This window comes from Poecilia latipinna, unplaced genomic scaffold (assembly GCF_001443285.1).
Source record: "Poecilia latipinna isolate Pla-1442-1.1 unplaced genomic scaffold, P_latipinna-1.0 Scaffold2208, whole genome shotgun sequence".
Lineage (NCBI taxonomy): Eukaryota > Metazoa > Chordata > Actinopteri > Cyprinodontiformes > Poeciliidae > Poecilia > Poecilia latipinna.
This window is the reverse complement of record NW_015114824.1, coordinates 48,901-68,398: the sequence shown is the minus strand read 5'-3', so window position 1 is coordinate 68,398 and position 19,498 is coordinate 48,901. Positions and strand designations below refer to the sequence as shown.

General features: G+C 36.8%; 2 protein-coding genes and 1 long non-coding RNA gene across 3 annotated transcripts in view; 1 reads left to right on the top strand and 2 right to left on the bottom strand.

The window, feature by feature from the left end:
* The first annotated feature begins 1,107 nt into the window (after window positions 1-1,107).
* Window positions 1,108-6,451, top strand: myadmb (myeloid associated differentiation marker b). Its single transcript, XM_015017922.1, has 2 exons — window positions 1,108-1,283; window positions 5,265-6,451. The coding sequence occupies exon 2, from the start codon at window positions 5,334-5,336 to the stop codon at window positions 6,213-6,215; it is 882 nt and encodes a 293-aa protein (XP_014873408.1). The 5' UTR covers window positions 1,108-1,283; window positions 5,265-5,333; the 3' UTR covers window positions 6,216-6,451.
* An 815-nt stretch (window positions 6,452-7,266) lies between these two features.
* LOC106936740 (uncharacterized) lies at window positions 7,267-10,444 on the bottom strand. Its single transcript, XR_001422200.1, has 2 exons — window positions 10,054-10,444; window positions 7,267-8,636 (listed from the first exon to the last, which is right to left on the bottom strand). It is a non-coding gene; the product is annotated as an uncharacterized LOC106936740 (long non-coding RNA).
* A 3,837-nt stretch (window positions 10,445-14,281) lies between these two features.
* The window catches only part of nfatc4 (nuclear factor of activated T cells 4), a 37,424-nt gene continuing 32,207 nt past the window's right edge, over window positions 14,282-19,498 (bottom strand). The window contains exons 11-13 of the mRNA XM_015017921.1: window positions 18,985-19,111; window positions 15,795-16,484; window positions 14,282-14,547 (exon numbers count right to left, since the gene is read on the bottom strand). Coding sequence (XP_014873407.1) covers window positions 14,486-14,547; window positions 15,795-16,484; window positions 18,985-19,111 — 879 coding nt within the window. The 3' untranslated portion in view covers window positions 14,282-14,485. The remainder of the gene's footprint in view (window positions 14,548-15,794; window positions 16,485-18,984; window positions 19,112-19,498) is intronic.

Here is a 19,498-nt window from a genome sequence, read left to right as displayed (position 1 = left end):
TTAAAAAAAAAAAAAAAAGACCTTTGGAAAATGTTCAGTTTCAAAAACCAAACATATTAAATCCTTTTTTTTTCACTAAAGTTTCTGAGCCACAGTTACAGGTGGCAACAGAAAAACAATTACTGGTTGCTTTAGTAACCACCAACTGTCAAGCACAATAGCAGTCAGGAGAAAAAAACCTTTTGACTAAAGTGAATTTGAAGAATAAATAAACCAGCTTTGACGAGCTTTACATACATAATAATGTTATGATAAAACCCATTTACACACACAAATACACAAAATAAAAATTATAGTATATGAAAATAAAGTCAGGCATAGTAATTGAAAGCATCTAAACGGTATGATCAATTTTAAAGAGTAAGTTATAGTAATATTTCAGAGATACTTACTTTAAAGTTTATAATGACGACTGCAACCTGTGGATTTTATGATAGAACCATTATTTCTTACCAACAAATTTCACCCAAAATGAAAAAATAAAAAGTTGACTTTTTAGACAGTTTTCACTGAGATAAAGCTGAAAATATGAATCGAACCTATGTAATAAAAATGAGTTTTACACATTTTTATTACATGACAAAAGTTGTGATGAATGCCCTAAAGGTGTTTTCTTTAATGACTAATTTCAGATATAATAGTGGGTAATATCATAGAGGCTTTATCTGCCTTATTAAATTGAAAGTGCACTGAAAAATTTCCCCTCCATTTTTTTGCAGTCGGTCAGGAAGCGCAGCAGTCCTTCGGTGAATTAACAATGTTGCCAGGCAATGCATACAAATAAACCAAAGCTGCAGATGTGCAGCATGGTGATCTGGTTGAGTTTTGTTTTCACAAACATCCGGCTTGTGGCTTTCAGAAAGTTAAACATACAATCGTATTAATATTGCTTAGCAGATAATTATGCAAGTTTCACATTAAAAACTTAGAATACTGAAAAGTTTTCCTGTGCAAACTTTTATTGAATGAGTGAAGTTGTGTTATAGTTACTAACAGGAGACCTCAGCCAGTCAGCACGAATGTAAGTAACCATGGAAACGCAAGAGGCTGAACTTTTGCTCTGTGGGAGTTGAGCAGCAGAGGCCCCGGTCATTTTGTCGTCAGAGGAGGAGTTCAGACAGAATAACGGTGCATATGTTCACCGCCTAATTTGGTTTTCTGGGCGTGGAGCCGCTGTTCTGGGGGGTGGGTTGGAAAATCCAGCCAGAGGGCTGAAGAGTTACAATCTGCATCTTTCTACCTCTGCTTGCTCTGGAGAACAGAGACCAGCATCAGGGGAAAAGGTAAGAAACGTCTAAATTTAACAGGAAAAACAAAATGCTGGGATTTTTGTGAACCCATAAAGATAAGATTTCTCACTGAAATAGATTTTTTTTATTCATAAGAATGCCACTTTTAAGCTAGCTTATAAGATTTAAATGAACATAAAATATGTTGGAGAAAATGTGTTTGCAACAATGTTTAAGCTCAAAAACAGTAGAAAAGGGTGAAAGTTAAGTTTACATTGTTTTATATTCCACGTTTAGCAACTTAAATTTTTTTATTTCAACTGATTTGTCATGAATATGTGCCACTTTGTGTAGAGACAGATGTGCAGCATGGCAGAAGGGTGTGGCAGCCTGAGAGGAACCAAAGTGATCGATTTTTAGCTCAACATATGCAGTTTGACTAGCAGACAGATGAGCTATAAACTAAGTAACATTTTCTTAAAGCTGGAAATGAAAAATGTTTATCAAATAAATCAGTCTGGATGGTGGAAATGCAAGAACTTAAAAGTGTTTGTTTTTATTTTTAATTCTGCATATATTTTGCTGCACTATTACAAATGGCATAAAGTATTTTTGGTTGCATGAAAAATCCTCATTATTATTTTTTCTCAAGGTGTTAATATGCCTTTTATACCAAATGGAGCAACCTGTGTCCAATGTGCATTTTCTGCATCGTTGAGTCCCATTCAAAAAGCTTTTTAAGCATTTCACCATTACTGTTCCTTTTATATTTATTTTTTCCATTAAACATAAATTATGAGTCAAAAAGAACTACAATGGGTCAGAAATTGAACATTTTATTGTTTTTCAACTAGAGAAAATTTCAGGTTTTCTCGACTTTGACACTAAAAAACAGTTTTCAAACATTTCCATTTGGGATAATAAGTAAAAAACTTTTTAAGGCTAAAAGCCCTACAACTGCAATTTAAGGGATTTAAAATTTAGAAAACACCAGAATTTTTGTAAAGTATAAAGAGAACTGGTGTTGATAATGACATTCATGAAATAAAAATGAAATAAAGAAGATGGTGACAAAATGTTTCTTTTAAAATATGATTCTGTGTCTAAATGACAGATTTATTTTGAATCTACTGCTGGGTTTTATAAGTGGTTCTATAATGCCAAGCGCTTTACCTTCTCATTGTAAAGAGAGAAAAATGATTCTAAATTTAGATTGGTGGATATTTTTTCCTTACAGTTTGTCTTGCTTAATGCAGCTGTCCCAGTCAACCCTGGGGGTTCCAGGCTCAGGAATGCCTTATCCAGCTATAAATAGAGGAGGAACTATTTTTATTCTTTCAGAAAAACAAAAAATCTGCTACATTTAAAATTTGAAATCCATTTGTTAGTCGGTTTATCACAAAACTCTGGATCCAGGTTATTTTAAAGTTCTTTTCCCTTCTATTACGTACAAACTTTATTAATAAGATGCAGACATTATGCTCTCCACATCAGATATACAGAACAACAGCACCACAGTTTCATTTTAAACTGCAGCTAAATGTCTCACAATTTACTATTTAACTGTAAAATGCAGTTTAAATGAAATGTGAGTTTTAATGTGCATGTTTGTTTGCTGCATGTTGAGGTGCAGGAAGCAGGGCGTGGCAGGCAGCACACCCACCTTAAATGTCAGGGGCTGAACTTCACTAAAAGCCTGAAACAGATCCATACCCTGCAATTAGATAGAAACTACCTCCCCTCTAATATTCTGTCTCTAAATTAATTATTTTCTTATCGATGAAGGAATTTGCTCCAACCTCTTCTTTTTTAATTTTTTATGTGCCATGAGTTAGTTTGATTCAAATAATCACATTTTTTTGCCCTTTCTGACTCACTGTCACTGGGATCGTTTCCCAACAGAGCCCCGTCTTGTGTTTTGACCCATCATGCATTTTGCCGTAAATGGATTACAGGTCAAATTGAGTAAGTGATGTTGTGTCATGACAACGAAACAAACAGCCCGCCTGACCTCCCGGAAATTTGCTTCCTGAACGTCTTGTTCCTGCTTGCTGCCACGTTCTTTTTTTAAAGTATGAACTTGTAATGTTTTCCGTGCTGCGCTGCAAAAAACAACACTTTTTCCACACTTTTCCTTTTTCTCCTATATGTCATTTCTTTCCTAACTGGATGCAGCAGGCGGGAAGGAGTGGTGGTGGCAGGAATGGGGGTGGATTTTTCCATGCTGAACCCTTCATGTATGTTTTGAATGGTTTACGCGAGCTGGTAGCCACAACTATAAAGCTGGAGAGGGGAGGGAAAATAACGCAAAGCCCTTATGGAAACCATGAGGGGAGCTGCTGCTAAATAGCAGGGAAGGAGTGCAGATATGACAAAGTCGCCAGTTGTTCCGACAGCAACATCTGGATTGCATCAAGCTAGTTGGAAAATCTGACCAGGAATCAAGGAGGAGGTGCAGGGAGTGAGGGAGAGTGGTGAAAGGAACTAGGACCACCGCTGACTCACTCTGCAGCTATTTCAACCATCACTGTGTTTACACGCCGAGTCCTTCTGCGGCCGAGCGCAGGGCTTCCCCAGTCTCCCTCCTGCCTCCCCGCTCATTCTCAGGGGGGTTTTAACACATCCACATCTCCATTTCCTTCCCTCTTTGTTAGCTTTTTTTGTCTTCTCACCTCCAATTTTAACTGTACAGCCATGAAACTTTTGTAGGGGTTTAACAGGCCTAACATAAACAGGAATTTTTTCCTTGTTTATAGCTGTCTCCCTGTGTAAACTGGGAATTAGGAATTCACTGCTTGTGGAGCCAAATGGACGATGAATGTCACTAGGGGAGTAGGAGTGAAAGGCCAGCGCAGAATAATCAGACTCCCTCTAAACTTTAAAAATTTCCACTGAAATGGAAATTTTACTTTAAATTACCCAGATTAAATAAGTTTAGGTTTCGCAAACTGGTCGGTAAGTTTTGGTTTTTAATGTTTCTTTTTTCAACTGAACATAGATCCATGTTAGAAACACAACAGCATTGAAAAAACACAAAATCTTACAAAGTATTTTGTCTCGTTTATAGTGAAAATAGCTTAGTACACTTGAAATAAAACAACAGTAACTCACAAGTAACTTTCAGGAAGATATAAGAACTTATTTTAAGTCAACAATTCGTGAATATTGACAATAAAATACGAGTTCCACTGGAGGACGATTTTACCTTTTACATGGGGAAAAATGTCTTCTTATAAATATCTATCTGCCAGTAGAACTTGTACTTTTGACCAATATTCAAGAATTAGTGACTTAAAACAAGCTCCTATATCTTGCTGAAAAGTTACTTGTAAATTAACACTTGGCTTTCAAGTGTACTAAGATATTTTTACTACAAATGAGAAAATATCTGGGAAAATTTTGTGTTTTTGAAGTGCACAGCCATTTCTGCCTTCCCCAAATTGGGGACTGATTTATAATCTAATGGCAAATCACACACAGTTGTATCACGGTAAGGGTGAGCATTTATTGTATCATTTGCAACACAGTGCACTTATTCTGTTCTGATCTATTTAACTTTTGGAGCTTGGAAATTTTCTTGTTTTTATTCTAGAAGACTTCTGAGTTTTTGGTGAAAATTTCTTTTCAATCTACAATGGCTGCAAAGGGAGCGCATGAGAGAGGCTGTGTTTAGAACATGACGACAGACAGACATGCTGAGGGGACTGGTGGAGTTCATGATGTCGGTCCATCATGGAGGATGTGAGCATGGAGGCTCGTCATGGAGGAACGTCAGAGTTCAACATTCAGTGTTCAGTTCCACAAACACCTAAAGGAAGAAATGTTCCTCAGCTGTAAATGTACTGTGACAATTGCAACCACAGTGGAGTCTTTATTTGTGGTTTTGAATTGGGTTTTCATGCTCCGAATTGTTGTGTCTGCCATTCATGAAAACAATAAGAACATTGTGCGGCTGGGAAAACGGCGTGTAGGAGAACTGGGCAGAGCTCACATGGTTTTATCTAAATACTTGTTTTTCTCTTTTGTTTCTTACAGCTTACCATCTTGCTGAAGGCTGGCAGCGAAACTCTGCTCCAGGAAGGAAACCTTTGGATAAATCTCACCATGCCTGTCGTCCTGAAGTCCAGTCCTCTGCTCTGGACGCGGCTGGCTGCGCTGGTCTTCACCTGTGTGGCCTTCTCTTTGGGTTTGCATGGGGCCAAACTCTACCTCCACACTGGAGACTTTTGCATCTTCTGCTGGGCCTTCAGCTTCGCCGGGACTCTTCTCGTCATCCTGGTGGAGCTTTTCGGCCTGCAGACCAGAGCCCCCGTTTCCTGGAAGAACTTCCCCATCACCTTTGCGTGCTACGCCGCCCTGCTCTGCCTGTCGGCCTCCATCATCTTTCCCATCTACTTCCTGAGGGGTTCTGGAGAACAAAGCGAGGTCCGCGACTTCCGCATCGTATGCACCGTTTTCTCCTGCCTGGCCACCATCGCCTACATAAGCGAGGTCTGCCTCACCAAGGCTCGGCCAGGCGAGGTCGCCGGCTACATGGCCACCGCGCCGGGACTGCTCAAAGTCCTGGAAACCTTCGTGGCCTGCGTCATCTTCGTCTTCATCAGCGAACCCGTTTTGTACGACCGTCACCATTCAGTGAAGTACTGCATGTCAGTGTACTGCATCTGCTTCATCCTGACTGCGGTCATCATCCTGCTCTGCATCGGCGAGTGCACCGGGTTCCTCCCTTTTCCATTCGCCCGCTTCCTTTCTGCCTACTCACTGCTGGCTGTCGTCCTCTATATGTCAGCGACCATCATCTGGCCGATCTTCAACTTTGACCCCCATAATGGCGGCCAGAATCAGAGACCATACAACTGCAGCAGCGCGGTTGGCTTGTGCACTTGGGACAAGTGCATGGCGGTGGCCGTGCTCACCGGGGTCAACTTTATGCTCTACCTGGCCGACCTCGTTTACTCCACCCGCCTGGTGTTTGTCAGCGCCTGATTGTAGGAGAAGGAAGTTGAGCTGAAAGTTACAATGGCGTATTAGGGCCATGTAGACAGACAATAACAGAGGAGTACATTTCTGCCAAAACACTCAGAAATTTTCTAGAAAAACTTGGAAATTTCTGAGTTTGGAAAGATACAATTTCGCTATGCGATACTGAAATTTTGAGATTAATCTCAGAAATTCTTCAGAAAAAATTTGGAGATTTTTAAGTTTCAAAAGTTGAAAATATTTTAATTTTGTCATTTTTTGCAATGAAAATCACTGATTTGTGGAACTAATTTAGAAATATTTGCAAAACATTTTGCGATATTTGTGGTTATGTATGATGACAAATGTGACTTTTTGTCACTGTTCGCATCAGTCACGGACTGTTGCTGCATTCCAATTACCTAGGAGGTAAAACATTTCTGAGCTCTAAAGGTTGCAAATTTTCAACTTCTGAGACTTAGAAAATTTTACGTTTTTTTCTAGAAAATTTCTGAGATCTCAAAATTTCTGAGTTTTGTCTTGCAAATTTTTTACTTTGGAGCTCAAACATTTCTGTTTTTTCTAGAAAATTTCTGAGATTAATGTCAAAATTTCTGACTTTTTTTCCTCGCAAATTTACTCTTCTTTTCATTCTACAATGCACGAATATGCCGTTGTAGGCAGTGTACTCCAAAGGAAATTGAATTTGGTCTCCTAATTCAGGGCTGTAAAACTGCTGTCGAACTTACTGCTGCAAGAAAGCGTCTGTTTCCTATTACTGTATTAGTTCTGATCATAATAAGGAGAAGTGACCCAAAATAACTCTTTGACTGTTAAACAGGAATGAATTGTTTCAAAAAGACAGTGGAAAAAAAGCGTTTTGAAAGGTATATTAACCTCAAAGTAGCATTTAAATCTTGTGCTCTTCCAGACTCCACGGCCAAATTTAATTTAGTTGAAGTATACTGCAGTAGTGAGGATTTTAGACGAGAAAGGTTTAAAGTCAGTGGTCTAGTTTACATCTACCAATGTAATTTCTTAAAAAAAGAACAAAAAGTTCAGAATTTGATTTGTTTGGTTTTTTTAGTGTCTCTAATCATCTTCTGTATTTTTCTTTATGTTTTGCTCCCACCAACCTGAATTTTAAGCAACCACAGCAGGTTTGCTTATTTGAAAAAGCGTACAAATAAGCAAAGCTGATTGATTTAACTGCATGAATAATCATGTTTTAGCTGCATACTGAAAATAAAACAGAAAGTAGTTTGATGTACAAAGAAATAGGGCATTTTTTTTGTCTTTCTCCCAAGGTTAATGACACTGACTGCAAATGGCGTCATACTCCTAATTTTAAAACGGAACACAGCGCTGCCATTTTAGCTTAGCTAAAGCAGAGGCATAAGCTGTGTCTGAGGGAAAACATCTGTACCTAAGAACAGCTGATTTTGTTGGTGATCGACTGATTTAGGTTACTAGGATGTACAATTTTAAGTTCACCAATAGCTGTATGTCAACTGCAAATAACCTACACCGATTGCAAATGAACTTAAATGTAACTTAGTGCTAGCAAATGTTAGCTACCACACTTTCGGTAGTCAGAAAAAAGGCTATCTTTCAACTAATGCTGCCTTTACCCCCCTCACTTTGAGTCCTCTGCGTTTCAGCCATCATGTAAGTTTCTCCACACGATGCTTCTGTGTTGAAAAATATTGAAACGAAGCTCAACTGACGCCGCCATTCTATTTGTGCTTTGTTTGTCCCAACATCCGGGCAACAGTGACGTCATTCGCGATCGGTCCCATTTCCCACAAAAATATAAAAAATTACAAACGTAAAGATACTTGATTGTTTTAAATAAAAGAGTGTATGCTTGGGGAAATAACAACAACCCCCCCCCCAGTAAAATAACATAAAAAAAAAATCATGATCAAACCAATCATCCTTTGAATCTGTGCAACTCAAAATGCAATTCACAGTTTTCGTATGTTGACATTTTTTCCTTCATTTACCTATCTTTTAAAAGAGTTTTATAATTTCCTTCTGTTTTGTAAGACTGCCATGCTTTATGTTTCTTCTAATCCAGAAAGGGTTTTCGTTTTTTGGTTTTTTCCAATAAACTGGTTTTCTTTACTTATGATATTGTGTACTGTGGGCCTGGCTGAGTTGTCTGAATTGATGGATTTCTCTAATAACCTGAGGAAAAATTTATTTCAGTTAAAGTAGTCTGAAAGAAAACTAAGTAAATAATCTAGTTTCTTATTGCATGATGTGTGTTGGTCAAATGTCAAATATTGTGTAAGCCGCAAATGGACAAAATGATCATTTTTAAATGTCTGAAGTCGCACTTAAAAGCAATTTGAAGTCTTTGTGTATACACTTTTTAAAGCTTATATTTGTTGACAGTTTTCCAAAAATAAAAGTTGTTGATTTCTCACACAACCTTTAAAAAACCTTTAAAAACACTGTCTTCAGGATTTATTTCATCCAGATCCGCAACAACCTGATCATCAACATTAATTTTCTGTTCAGTATATGGATCTCCTGCTTCAACCCTTTACATTGTCCATAAAATCAGAGAATGCCGTCACCTTCGACTGAAAATACACAGTTTGCCTTTTCACTTCTTCTTCTGGTAACGACAAACTTAAAAAGGATTCATGTAAATCAGTTGCATCTTGATAGCATTTAATAAACTTGGCAAAGTTAGAAGACACTTCCGGAACATTTTCTCGTGACGTCATTAATGCGGAGATTTTCTCCATAAATTTTGAAGCTTGTTTGCACTTTAAACTTCGTTTTTCTTGACATGTTTTGATGTAAAACTCCAAACCCTTTTGTGTGAATTTGATGGTTCTTTTTTCTTGTGACGTCTCGGTGTCATTCTCTTTGCTCTTTACATCAGACATTTTTAGCGATTCTTTGAATTATTTCACACATTTAAAAGCGGCATAATCCAGGAATCCACAAAGCACAAACGTATCTCTTTATTTAAAGAGGTTGATTCTTGTGAACAAACATTTCCATGATGGGCGTCGGCTCACGTCTGGATCCAATTAGGCGTCAACTTGTCACATCAAACTCATCTCATCAGTCTTTGCAGTGAAATAATGTCTTTAAACTCCAGTAGTTTCACCGTTTTCCTTTACGGCTTGAACAATATTGCCACGTACCAGTTTAATGAATGAGTGACGTGTCAATCCAGGCTTGACGCAGCAGTCGCTTGATTTCATCAAAGACAATCCAAAACCTTTTGTTTGATGATGATCCTTGAAATCCTTGAAATCCTTAAATCCAGCATGTCAATTAATGACGAATTGTTCCTTTTAGTCCACGGGCTGGTTCCTTACTTGATCCATAGAAATGTCTTTACTTGATCCATGGGGAGGTTTTTACTGATGTAGTGGCGATTGTTTGTCAAACCAAACATCCAACAAAGTTCCAATAAGCCACTGAGACACTGGGGTCAAGTATTTTAACGCAGGCAAAGAAGGTTCAGGATCCAACTTGTAACTTGTTGTTCATGATTTATTTTGACATCTTTGCAAAACAAAAAAAAGGAACAATTACAGAGTTCAAACGTCCTTTTGTTTTCTCTGCTTCCTTGCACTGGTAAAAACCATAGGCCCCTAACCCAAATGCCTGCTGGTCCTTTACCAGGCCCCTACATTTATAGAAAGCGGGCCAACCCGCATCGCTTCCTGTTTACTTAAAAAATATCAATAAGAAAAAATAATAAAACAAAAGATCAATGAAATCAACAATTATTAACTTACAAATGAGTTCTGTAAATAATACAAAAAATATACATTTAAGAACAAACTAACAAAATTCAAATGAATAAAGAATATAAACAATAAATAGCTCCAACACAATATGTTTAGTGATTGTTAATGAAGAGTCAAATGAAATTAATTTTCAACTTTTTAGCATAGGTTCTGGGCTGGCTTTTGCTTCCCATATAGTTACATTGCAAGCTGGAATATAAAAATCACAACAATTATACCTTCCTAATACTTGTATGCGTTACATATAAATTTATTGTTTGTATGGAAACATGTTTTATTTGGTTACCAATAATTGTTAATTTGCTCCATTGGTTCTGGACTGCTGAGAAAATGAAGGTTATAAAAGAAGCACTTATTTTCCGGTTGGTGGTTTTATATGTTTTTATATTTCACAAGTTTAGGTATTTAAACGACATCAGTGTTATATGAAAATCATGTAATCATGACAATAAAATCACAAAACAGAAAAAAAAATATGTTTGGGCTCGCTCTGATGGATGGATGGATGGATGATAATCAAATAACTTATAGCTACTTGATTCTGCAATTTCACGTTTCATTGCGTTTAATCTTCCATTTTTTTGTTTATTCATCTGTTGATTTGATGTTTGAGAGATCAGGTTTATTCTACACAGCGCCACCATGTGGCCATTATGTGAATGTAAACTATTCAGTTGAATTAATTATTAATAAATAAGAAATATAACTGTGTGGACCGACAAACATAGGTCAGTAAATCACCTAAATACTATTAATACCTCTGTTTACTTTGTTAAGTCACCTCCTTCCGTTCCCTCCTTTCCCATCCCAGAAATAGAACTGGTCCCAGTATAAAGTGTCTTTATTTTTAGCAACTTACTGAAGAGCGAGAGACAGTCAACACTGGAGTCTACTGTAAACCTGTTGACAGGAAAGGAGCAGACAATGCCAGCATTTTCTCAAACAACATCACTTTCCACCATGAAATGTGTTAAGAACAAACGGTTGATATTAATAAAAAAAGTACAAGTTCCACTGACATATTTTCTCTTAAGACATTGGGGGAAAAATAAATCTTTGTTATAATTGAAAAAAAAATCTGCCGTTGGAACTAGTATCAACATTCAACAATTATTGACTTATAACAAGATTATTGGCATGTTGCAACGTGAAGCTGCGCGCAAAGATCCCCGCTAATGATGATCACCATTAATTTTTACGACGGTTCTTCTAGATAAAAAAAGGGACAAGTAAATGTCAGAAAAGTTCTTGTTCCACAGGCAGATTATTTCACTTGTAACCAGGCATTTTTCCCATGTTATGAGTGAAAAAGCCAAAAATTTGTCTTCAACGTTTTGCAAAGTACAAATAAAAGAAGCTTTAATGGTGCCGCTGCCTGATGTTTGAAGCTATACCGCCCCCTAGTGGAACTTAAAGTTATTTCATGCAAATCCTATAGAAAAAGCCAGGAATTTTCCCAAAATAAAAATGTAAAACGTCTTATTTGTTTTCATGCAGACAAACATTCTTGTAATCCAGGTTGGTAAAAAAAATTTTTTTTGTTTATTAAACACAATTTACAAATATTATACAAAAGTCTGGTTGCTTGAGGGCAAAAGTGATGATAGGTGGTGCTGTGGCTCTATTTTTACTGTTTTCTAACACTAATTATGACACAAGACAATTAAAAAGCTATACAGATGTTTGAGCCTTTTACATAAAAAAAAGAATGACAGAACAAATAAATCAATGAGGAAATAGTCAGTTACAGTATAAGATATATCAGGACATAAAAAGAGAATCAAAAATAAACATGAGGATACTTCTGTAAGATGCCATCATTAAAAAACAAAATTCTTCAAATTAATTTAGCTATCTCTATCAAGTTTCAGCTTTATGTGTTTTTCTTTGGTCATTTTTACGTCTTCATAAGATACATAAAAAAGTTGGGTTTTCCATCTCACTCCAGGCGACGCACTGAAACAGTCGCTGGGCGCGTGCGTAACCTTTGAACTCTCCAGCAGACGACAGGCCTTATATAGTCATGCTGGATCTGGATTATCCCAGAAACGCATCGTCTCTTAACACAATCCGCTGCTAAATCCTCCTAACCTGACACTGTTTTACAAGAGTACACTGCAAAAACACTAAATTTGACAAAGCAGCAAGATTCAGCACAATATAGAAATTCATTTGAAGTCAATAATTCCATAATACTGGTGAAAATGTACTAGATTATTTCATTTTTAACATGGGAAAATGTCTTGTTACAAGTGAAATAATCTGCCAGTGTAACAAGTACTTTTTCATCAGTATCAAGGAGTTATTGACTAAAAAGAAGCTCCAATATTTCACTGAAAAGTTATTTGTAGGGCAGTTCTGTCTTATTTCAAATGCACTAAAATGTTTGCACTAGAAACTATACCAAACATACATGGTAAGATTTTGTGTTTTGCAGTGTAGAAGGGCTCAGACTCATAAAAAGACAGATAATCCAATTTCTAGGTCACATCAGTAATAATCTTAATTTTAACTTAATTTGGTCAGCAGAAGGGAAAAACAGAGTGTCCATGATGTTGCTCAAGTGTAAGGCAACACTTTACTATACAGTGATGCAAGTTATGACAAGGCATTTATTTTATTTTATTTGCAAAAAATGTTGATCTCAGTTACACTTTGATAAATAAAAACACAGCATAAAAATGCTTTTAGATGTCAAGCAGTCTGAAAATTTCTCTTTACACAGAAACCTACAAAAAATCCAGTTAAATTAAAAGAAAAAGGATTAATTTTAAACATTCTTTGAGTGTTGTTGACACCAAATCACATTTTCATGTTTTCTAAATACACCAAAGCTGCTAATTAATGAAAGCCAAAACATGTCCTTCATCATGGACTTGTGAAATTATATTTCAAATATATTACTGCTTACAAATTTATTTTTCCCGTTTTATCCTTTCTTTTTTCTTTAAAAGAAAGTTGAAAAATGGGAGAGGAAAATGATGCGTATCGAAATAATAAACAATACAGGATTTTGTTTTTCCATTAAATCTGGTTACTGAAAACATTTCAAGCCCTCTTTTACAGCCAAGTAGAGACTGAAATTTAGTTTGCTTTAATTCAATGTCAGACTGACCTTTCTTGGATATTTTTAGACTGGGAAAGTATGCCTGAAAAGACAAACAAAGTGTAAAATCGATGCAAGTAGTCAGGATTTGTTCTTTTACAAACCCTCCGCCCAAAAAACTGCATCATAGTTTATGTTCAAACATAAGGGTGCTTTCACAATTTTGAGATTTTAGTTTAGTTTTTACTCTTATTTAGCTTCTTATGCTAAAGAGAAGCATCATACTGGAAAACTGTTTTTGTTTTTTTGTACTGGAAATTGCGAGTGTAGCGTCTTGTCCAAGGATATTACAACTGAGACAGACAGACAGAGCGAGGTTCGAGCCGGCAACACATCGCCGTCGCTCCAAAGTCTTTCAGTCCCTCGCAGACTGAAAGACCGCAGAGCTTAAAATACATAATTTTACAATTCATTTTCATAGTGTTGGTCAGGACCCAAGCTGCAGCATTTTGGATGAAAAAAAAAAAAATTGAGCCAAAGTTGGAAAAGTAAGTCAGTAAGGTGTTTAGTTATAATTACAGTTTGGTTATGATGAGAAAGTAAATTATTGAAATGTATTCCTCACTGAAACCAAAAAAAGTGCAACTAAATTTCTTTCTAATTGTTTTTTACAATCCCAATTAGATTTTACAGGCTTTAAACATTTGCATCCATCTTTGTTTCAGCAGTTACTTTTTTATTTTTATGTTTTTAAAAGCAGACAGCAGAACATAGGACTTTTAGTTCATCTGCAGATTTGTAAAATTTGGAAAGAAATTATTTTTTTGAAAACCGTTTCAGCTTCTTTACTTCCAACTTTCTGAACAGGAACTAGCTACGGTTTTAACATCTTGAGGCACATTTGGAGACTGATTTAGAGAATCAGTTCATGTTAACTGGTTAACTTAATTATCAAACCTTAAAATAAAACATAAAAAAATACATAGTTTACAGCAGCTATTAACTGCACAACAACCTTGTACTGACTGCTTTTTGGCGAGATTGGATCTTAAATTGTGCAACTGAGAAAAAAATCTGCTGAATCGTCATCTATGGTTAATTAAAAGGTTTTTGTGCAGTTAATAGCTGCTATAAACTTTGTGGTCCAATATAATTAATTCATGAAACTGTTTTTCAACAATAATTATTTCCGCTTTCATTCTTTCAAGTCTGTTTGTTTCAGGCTACAAATAAACATCCAAAAGAGACACCAGACTCACACAGCGTAGTTTCTTATATAATTTATTTTGGCAGATATTTTAAAACATCAGTTTCCCTTTTATAAAACAGTGGTTGGAATAAAATTGCATACATTTCCCACCAGATTCCCCTGTCAGCTATGTGCTACTGCAGTTATCCCAACTTAATACCAAGTGCAAAGGGAATTTAAAAAGATGCTGAACGTCAAACCGGGTTCATCACGGGCTGGACTAGTTTTTCATGTGCGAGCCTGACTGGTAGGCCTGGATGTCCTCCCCGATGAACTCTGACACTATGGAGGAGACAGAATAAGAGAGGAAAATTACCAACTGAATTGTGTGTAACAAATGTTGCACTTTTGGTTCCTAATCAAACCAAGTCTAACCGACTATTGGGTGATAAAACATCCCAAAGCAGGGATGTTAAACTAATTTTCGTTTTAGGCAAAAACAAGATGTTCCAAAGGGCGGGTTGAGCCAGAATGTACAGATAAAACCCATTGAAAACAGTTAAAATAGCAATAAATAGCTGTGTCTGCATCTGACGAGTATAACGGTGCATTAGGCTCATTGATGATAAAGGGAAAAAAAGGAGTAAATTTTAAAAATGTTCAAAAAATTTTTAAAAATTTTCAAAAATTAGGTGGACATTTTCAGATTAATCTCAATAATTTTAGTTCTGTTTGTTTTCTGTGTGTGTTGTGAAAACGTTATGGTACCTTTTTGAGGTTGATTGTTTATATTAATAATAAAAAAAACCAAACAATCTAGTATGGGTCCCCCTACTGCACATGGAGGATTTTTTTTCTTTTGCGTTCCCTCGCAATAATGTACTGATCAGTTCATGCGGCATAATTGAATACTGAAAGTCTTTCTTATGGTATATAGAGCTTTAATGGGTTTTTTTCCATATATGTTAATATCTTGTTTGTGAAATATGTGAAGTTTTATGCACCACAAAGCTATGTGCAAAATGCAAAAGCAGTTTCTGTTTATTACCCTGTGAGTACGGGGTAATGTCATGACTGACTGTTTTGATTGTGTTTTGTTGTGTTGGTAGTCTGAATGGTTAATAAAGATGTGCAGTTCCATCTCAACTTTACACAAATAAACACAAATAAGTGAATAAACTGATTTTCAATCAGTTTTTTGCATCGAAGAGGCTGCAGCTCTTTAAGTGCTCTTTAAGTATGTATTTGCAATTTTAAATCGACATTTCTGAATGTATACAAAACAGATTAGGGCGTATTGGCTAGTTTATTGCGAGGTAACGCAAAATAATTTTTTTCCGCATGTCCACTAGGTGGCTCTATAATCTAGTGACCAAACACATAAATAAGTATTTTAGCTCATTTTTCCTGTATTAGTTGGATTTAGCTGAATGGACTACATCCATGTTAATCAACATGATTGTGATGCTACAAATGCTACTCACTACATTTGGTTTAAATTTAGCACTGTTGCTAATTTCCAGCAGCAGTACCCCTGATTCTGGTCAGATCTTCATAAATGTTCTTGTTGTCTCTTATAGCTGCCTCACCTTCTTCAAAGGTAATGTGGTGCATAGAGGCCGAGCTGGTGAACTCCAGTGGACACTCCTGGTTCTTGGCGTCCACGTCTCCCCCGTGACTCGTACCCAGCATCCTTCCCTGAGGTTCCCAGCCCTCGTAGTGGGAGTATGGCGCCGAACAGGCGTCCTGGTAAGGGTTGGACGGAGGCGAGGGACACAGCTCCTGAGGATAGGCGGAGTACTGCGGGAAAGGTGAGGTGGGGATCGGAGGCAGCGGGGAGTTGGCCAGGGGGCTTTCAGTGGGGAACGGGCTGAGAGAGGAGGAGTGGGACGGAGAGGGCGAAGAGGACAGATAGGGAGAGTCCAGCCACGGGGAAGGAGACGGGGACGGAGGCTGAGGACCGCGTGGATACAGAGGGGGGAGCAGTTCGGTGAAGCCCAGCTCCAGGTTCTCAAAGCTGGGGTTACGCTCAGACAGAGGCGCCCTGGACCCGCCTGGCTCCTCCACGGTGCTGTCGGGTTTGGGGCAGTACTCCTCTTGGTAGCTCATGGGCGGGCAGGGAGGTGAGTAGGTGGAGGGATAGGGGGGGAGGTGGAAGCCGAGGCCGCGGTCGTCCGACACGTGGAAGCCTCTGTCCATTCTGGGCGGACACACAGTTCCCCCGTCCAGAGGGGGAACAGAGGGACGGGACAGCAAGGGATCCTCTTCTTTAAACATAACTGAGAGGAAAACAGACGGAAATAATCTAATTCACATAATATTTCTATTTATCCTGGGTTTTTCATCATTACCAGGTTAAGCTGGAGCTATCTGTATCAGCCCCAAAATAGATCGGGTATCAGTGACAATGCACCCTATCTATAGTATTTAGATCTATTCATTCTAATTCTATACTTTCTGCTCTGATCGAAGTAAAGCTTTATTATTTATTTTACTTTATATTTAGAAGTCCTAACTGCACTTTCTGAACCATCTGAAAGAAGATTTGTTGCACTTTATTTTTTACAGGTTTAACCAAGGTAGTCAACCTATTGCTTTGTCAATTTCAGTTTCCTTATTAATTATTTTACATTGGCTGTTAAACTCCTAATTGCACTAATTGAAGAAATTAAAGTTGTAAATGGCTGCAAACAGATGCACAGTTATACAACCTTACATCTTTGAGAAGCAGAAGTGGAGCCTCCTGCACAGCCAACAGGAATGCAGAAAGTGGTTACTGGATGGTTAAGTCAACAACAAAACACTTGTCTTTTCCAGCAACCATTAGACGGCGCATAAAGCGGTAAAACCAGGTGCTGGAACTCCGCTCTGGTTGCTAGGTAACGGGGGTGGGCTTAGCTGTGGTTGCTAGGTGACGGCACACTGCCCGTCAAATGTGGCTCAACATTAGAGAGGTGTTTGAAAAGACAAATTTTCCAGACACCACAAATCATTAACCTATTGCCAAAAAACAGCTGGGTCTTTTTTTAAAAGCATTTTTAAAAGAAGTTGTGTAGAAAAACATGCAAGAAGTGAATTTTACATAATAACTTCCCTTTAAAGTTTAGTAAAATATATGCTTTTATTAACCTGGTTTCATAGTAAATGTAAAATATAAGACATAAAGTTAACACATACTTTATCAGCTTTATTAGTCCACATGGCTGCAAATAAATCTCAAATATGCAGAATGAGGTAAAGATTGTAACCATTAAACTTGTAAAACTCAAATTTGTACTGCACAGAAACAGGAGAAACAAAGCACGATGACTGCCTTGTATGTTGTTACAAACATACAAATTGTAATGAGAGAAAACAGGAATATAAACGTTACTGATTTAGCCATTTTCTGCAAGAACCACACAAACATAGGAGATGTTTGTTTTCTTCACCAACAAAATTATTTTCACCTCTAGTTAAAGTGTGTAAAAAGTCTTGATGTAAATTCATCTTTTATATATATATATATATATATATATATATATATATATATATATATATATATATATATATATATATATATATATATATATATATTATTATTATTATTGTTATTAAATTAGCATTACTTTGCACTCCTAACCATTCCTGCAGCAACTTTTTAAATACATTTTAATATTCCAATAACTTTTAACAAAGTAAATCAACCATAGAAAAAGACCTAATTCTGTCTTGCCAGCACACATTAAGCAGAAGGCAGCGTTCCTACAAATATCCCACTTTAAAACTCCAGACATTTCCTGCCAGCATCTGGACAAATTTAAATCAGGAAACATCTTTAACAATTGGAGATATCTGGGCTGGTTCATTCTAAATTTAAAACAGATTTTTCTAATCAATTGATCAATTGATCAATTGATTCAAGTAGATGTAAAAGGATCTGGAGGCCAGAAAGGAAGTGGCGTGATGTTTGAGTGAGTGCGACTCAAGAACAAACAAGATTCATCAGATGGAGAAAAAAATAAAGTTTTGATATGACTTAAAATAAAGATCATCAAGTAAAAAAGTCGAAAACTAGATTTTTCCATCTTAGAAAACTAAATATGAACACTCAGACTTTTTTCCCATACAAAATTTTCAGTTTTTCTCACTTGTCCAGACTTGAAAATAAGTCTCTGTAAAGGCCTCTGTCCATACAAAAGATGTTCATCACATTTTATCCACAAACTAATTCTTAGATAACGAGATTTTAGATTGGTAATTTCTGCCTATTTTGAGCTGTTTTAGGGGTTCCTGTCACTTTAAATTGAAATAAACTGCTGGCCACGCCCACCAACTCAAAATTTAGACTTGCATGTGAAAATGGATGCAAACAGATACACAATTACACAACCATACATCTTTGAAAAGCAGAAGTGGGGCATTCTGGACAACCAACAATAATACAATAAGTGGTTTCTGCATATAAAGTGAAAAACAAACACTTATCTATTCCAGCAGCCATTGTACAGCAGAAAAAAACAGCTGACAGTGTAATTAGGAGTATAACAGCCAATGTAAGATAAATAATAAATAAACCGAGACTGAAAAAACAAACTGCAACGAACCTTCACTCAAATGCAATTACGAATTCTAAATGTAACACAAAAAGGAGGACAAAGCGTGGAATTAGACTGAATAGATCGGCCCTTATTGATCGGACATATTGTCACCGATATGAATATCGGTCAGTGCGTCTCTACCTGCAAACATCAGGAGCGTTAATGAAGTGATGAGGTAATAAAGCCGCGAGACGCTCACCAGGAAGGTACTTGAAGCAGTGCGTGCTGCTGCGCTTCCTCTTCCCGTTGGAGACGTACAGACTGACGGACACGGGCCGACTGACAGAGAGGTCGCTGTAGGCAGGAACCCTCACACACAGCAAACACTGCAGCAACAAATACATACATATGTAGCTACGCATTATGATACGCTGTTCAAATATATAACTAATACAGAGAATAAACCTTAAACATATTGAATGAAAGTTTTAAAGTGTAAGATTAAAGCCTGAAGACAGTTGAAACCAGATATTTACATTCGCTAGATAAAAAGACACAGACATTTTTTTCTTGCTGTCTGAAATTAAATTAAACCAAACTTTTTTTATTTTAGCTTATTTAGAATTACCAAAGTTATTTCTATTTGCTAATTTTAAAATTTTTTGAGAATTTCTTTCAGAGATATTTTCTTGAAAGTTTCCACAAATTCAAAAGTTGACCTACATTTGTATACACTTACCTTCAGTTTATTCAGTGTATGTAAATATCTGGTT

Coding starts and splice junctions, on each gene's coding strand:
- myadmb (XM_015017922.1), top strand. CDS start 5,334: ATGCCTGTCGTCCTGAAGTCCAGTCCTCTGCTCTGGACGCGGCTGGCT.